This window comes from Lycium ferocissimum, unplaced genomic scaffold, assembly GCF_029784015.1.
Source record: "Lycium ferocissimum isolate CSIRO_LF1 unplaced genomic scaffold, AGI_CSIRO_Lferr_CH_V1 ctg8552, whole genome shotgun sequence".
NCBI classification, from domain to species: domain Eukaryota; kingdom Viridiplantae; phylum Streptophyta; class Magnoliopsida; order Solanales; family Solanaceae; genus Lycium; species Lycium ferocissimum.
Window position 1 is genome coordinate 8,738 of NW_026727311.1, and position 4,450 is coordinate 13,187.

Sequence of the window (4,450 nt, forward strand, 5' to 3'; positions counted from 1 at the left end):
TCTTAAAATTGCCAAGTGGCTTGTTATTAACTTGCCACTTGGCTTAATCACGTTGTTTGTACCTCTCTTATTTTATAGATATAGATATAGATTACTTTAGTACATATCTCATATTAGAAGGTTCACTTTAAGGTAGTAGCTCGTCAGGTATCCTGTCACAACTTTAAGTAAAGGCTTGGGATGCGGGTGGAAATCATGAGGATGAAATCGATTTAGATACGCATTTCATTTTCATGATTAAAAATTTCAAATTATCCAAAAAGGCATGATTTGGGGTTTCAAAAATTTTAAATATAAAATTTGACCCTTAAGTTTATATTTTATAAAAAAAGACCCATAAGTTGCTAAATATTTTTAACAATTAATCCCACCAACCATTTACCAACCTCATTAACTTCCACCAACCTTTACTTATGTCTACCGCGTGAGAGGATTATATTAAAGAGTAGTTACAGTACTATTCATGTTAAGTTTTTATTTTTTTTAAACTAAAGTTTGATCAATTGATGTTGTATTTTTTAGAAACACCTTTGTTATGAACTATGATTTGCTCATTTGGTAAGATTATATAAGAATTGGGAATGTTTTGATAATTTTCACAACTTATGAATTTTTATGTCTATAAGAAAATTTATAACTTAAAATATTTAAATTATATGTCCAAACATGATTTCAAATCGTGTTCAAACGGCTCCTAAATATTAGATCATGAGAAATTCTAAATAAATTAGAAATGGGAACAGCATGAAAACAAAAACAAAAAAGGGTTGTTGGGAAGGAAAGAAACAATGAATGAATAATGAGAAAAGGTGATAATGAAAGAGTGGATGGGAAACAGAGGGGATTCCCCCCTCCTCTTTTCCAAAAAACGAAAGACGTTACCAACACTTTAGCTGCCGTTCCTTCTCCGCACATACTCGCTTCAGTCATACGCGCTTCTGTAACGTCTCCAACTATGCCCTCTTTCGCTTTTTTCTTTTCCCTTTCCTCTCTTCCTAAGCAAAATTCTATTTCGCAACCAATAAATCTATGCGATTAGGAGAAAGATTTACTACTGCTTATGTTTCAATTTATGTGATATTTTTTATTTCTCAACTTAATAACATGTTAAGACCTAATTTTTTATTAAATGGATATGAGAAGTTGCAACTTATAGTATTTTTCATCTAGTTTTTAAATATATAAATTTAAATTTTAAAATATTGAGTAATCTAATCTAATTTAACTAATTTAATTTAGTCAAATTTACTCTCCAAAAGCGAAAAGTATCATAAGTAGGACGGAGAGAGTACTATAATTCTTGTCATCAGGTTTAACTAATTCTTTTTTAAGTTTCAACTTTAAATCTTATCTAATTCTTAAAGAGTTATCAACGAGTGTAGGGTTAATTATAAACTATCATCCTTCTACTTCAAAGTAATTACATAGGTCTATTAAACGAAAAAAATTAATAAATAAAATCTCGTTTTATTACAAAAACAAACAATTTTTAGTGTTACATTATTTGACTTATTTGCACATTACGCTAAAAAAAGCATTACTGAAAAAATTAATATCAGTATTATAATTTTTTTATCAGAGCTAATTAATTTTTTTCTTACATTTACTTACTGCCTAATTTTTCTTCAACAACTTTAGCAAATAAATTATCCACAATCGCAAAGGAAATTTGCACTTTAAACTATTAGCTTTAAAATTTACACAAGGAAAACAACTCAAATAAATGTATAAGCAATAAAACTGCATATTTTGGGTTATTGTTCTTTTTAATATATCCAACGCATATTTTATTTAATGACGGATAAATAACAATACAAAAGTTACAATATAGGATTTAGGTTGGGTTAAATAGAATGTAAAGAATATAGCAAGCCTTGTGAACTGGAAAAAAATTACGTTTCAAACAATCACTTTTGCACCATCATGATTACTTAGAAATACTTTCATATGATAGAAGCTCAATAAAGTTTTTCCCAAGTAATACAAATTTTATTATTCGAGGGATAAGTATTGTTGACCCTAACATAAATAAATGGTAGTAATAATGAAAAGCCTAAGATGGAAGGACAATTAAATCACCGGTGACTAGAGAGGAGAATAACTTTGTTTCCCTTTCTTGTTTCAACAACTTTAAAATATAGAAACTAAAATAAAAGAAAATGAAAAGATAGTAAGGTACTCACTCATATTTGTCCCGTGTTATTAGCGTTTTATTTCCTTTCCTTTTTACACCTTTTTCCTAAGTAGTTTCCAATTCAGTAATGTGTGTCCCAATTCAACTTTGAAAAGGAGAAAGCGCACGCGCTATTAAATGCGAGTATATCCGAATATCAACCTCTCCACTACCGCCACGTCATTGCCCCATTTGTTTCCTTTTCCCCAAGACCGCCTTCGATTTTCTTTATAAGCCCTTCTCTTCTGCCCTTGTAAATCCATTAATAACAAACCTTTCTCTTCTCCCAACAGTAGATCTGTTTGTATGTGTCAATAGCTATAGCTATAGCAATAGCAATTTCTTTTCACAGATTTGTTGAATTTGTCTTTTGATTTATTTTTTATTTCGGATCTAAAGTTTTTGCGATGGCCGGAGTTGCCGTTCTTCAACCACAGGATGTTCTCAAACAACAACGCGTAAGTTATCGTCCACAACCTATGAGATCTAGACGAAATTCCAGTTCTAACCCTATACCAAACCCTAACCCTAACCCTAAGAACAACAACAGAAGAAAACGAAGTCCACAAAAGAATGGATCGGCTTCTACTCCTCATCTGGTGATGGGTGAGGTGAAGATTCTGAAGCGCGGTGAAGCCTTGACCAATAACACGGACAAGGTTGTTGTTAAGGAAAAGAAGAAAGTGGTATCAGATTTGGTGTTGTCGACTACAGATCGGCTTGGTCCAGAGCCTGATATGGTGCCCAAGCAGATGAATTTTTATGCTGGATCGGCTTTTGTCTCCTCGCCGCCACCTAGCTCTTTGCCTGTACCGGCTTTCTTCAAGAAGACAAGTGACGCTACAACTGACTTGAGGCGTCTTCTCAGGCTCGATCTCGAATGACTAGATGAATTTGCAGTTATGAATAAGAAGTTTGTGTTTTGCTCCCACCTCGTGACAGCTTCCCTTATTTTTTCAAGGGGAAGGACGACTTGGCAAAGCAATTTCCTCAAATTTCCTTAGTTTAAATCCTTTGTTAAGTAGATCTAGCTAATAGGTTGTTTTTGTGGGTTGGATTAGAATATAGTGTAGTAACTGTATAGTCTAATCAGCAAGTTTGGGTCTTTACTTTTAAGCATTTGTTGTTTTAAGTATTGTAGGGCTTAGTACGTCTAGTTTCAGTGGAGCGCTATGTAATACCCTTCTGTAATTTATATGTCTTATTTGGTTTTATATGTATCTACCCTAGTTTATGTTTTATGAAAGCAGTAATTAGTATGATTAAAAGTTTTGTGTAACACACCTCTTCTTAGTTATCATATTTTGCCATGTAATGACAGCTTTTCTTTTGATACATTCTTGTTGCTTGAAGGGTAAATGTTTGTCTTTTTTTTTTTCCTTCAATTTATGGAGGTTTCTTCCTTGGCAATTCTCTCTTTTATCATAAGGATAGGTGTGAAACAGAACTCTGCTGCCTCTTTCTTTCGTGCAAACAAAATTCGCTCTTAGTTGGATGGCGAGTTGGTAGTGACTTTTTTCATGTTTTGTAAGTTCTGAAACTTCAAAAAGCTTTAATTCTCATTGTAGTTGGAGAAGTTATCATGGTCTGGAGGTCTGGATACTTTTCTGCTCATGTTGCAATGTTACTTCAAAATATATGATCTTTCTCTTGTTGCTTTCTGCGTGCATTGTAGACTAAAGGTTTATCTTTAGGTCAGAAATCTTGCATCCAAATGTACCTGTGTCACCATTCTGCTTTGCTCGTGCAATTTTTCGCAGATAATGTTGGGATCTGTCGCGACAGAGGGTGGGCTACATTTGGCAGGCGAAAGCCAGTCGAGAGCAATCAAATCTTGTACAGCTGACACAGTTCTCTGGGTAATATCCTCAAAACCTATTTTGGTTATTTGATTTAGCATCTGACTTGTTTGTCGGTTAGTATTTGTGGTTTTAGTGAAGTTTGCTTTGGCAGTGCCCTTTTTTTAGTTGAGAAGGTGCTTTTGCAGTACCCTTTTGAATCTGTTTTTTCTGGGAATAGGCTCTATCAATCGTGTGCTTCTGTATTATCCTTATAAGTCAACTATATGCTTCCATATTATCCGTATGCTAGCAGGGAGAAATATTCGCCCCAACCCTCCGCTCTCCCCCTCCCTCAAACCATCAAGAAAGAAAAAGGAAAAATACAACACTCAAAAGATCGATCGGTTCCTTCCTTTTGAAAGGTTGACTTGCATGATCTGCTACTGTCAGAATATATTTCTGTTGTAGATGATTATATAAAGTAAGTCTGGTTTGT

General features: G+C 33.7%; 1 protein-coding gene across 1 annotated transcript; it reads left to right on the plus strand.

Moving 5' to 3' along the window:
* The first annotated feature begins 2,425 nt into the window (after positions 1–2,425).
* Positions 2,426–3,452, plus strand: LOC132045911 (uncharacterized). The gene has a single exon (XM_059436481.1). The coding sequence runs from the start codon at positions 2,581–2,583 to the stop codon at positions 3,055–3,057; it is 477 nt and encodes a 158-aa protein (XP_059292464.1). The 5' UTR covers positions 2,426–2,580; the 3' UTR covers positions 3,058–3,452.
* The last annotated feature ends 998 nt before the right edge of the window (positions 3,453–4,450 follow it).

What these genes read in the sequence shown, in the direction of transcription:
- LOC132045911 (XM_059436481.1), top strand. Translation starts at nt 2,581, where the DNA reads ATGGCCGGAGTTGCCGTTCTTCAACCACAGGATGTTCTCAAACAACAA.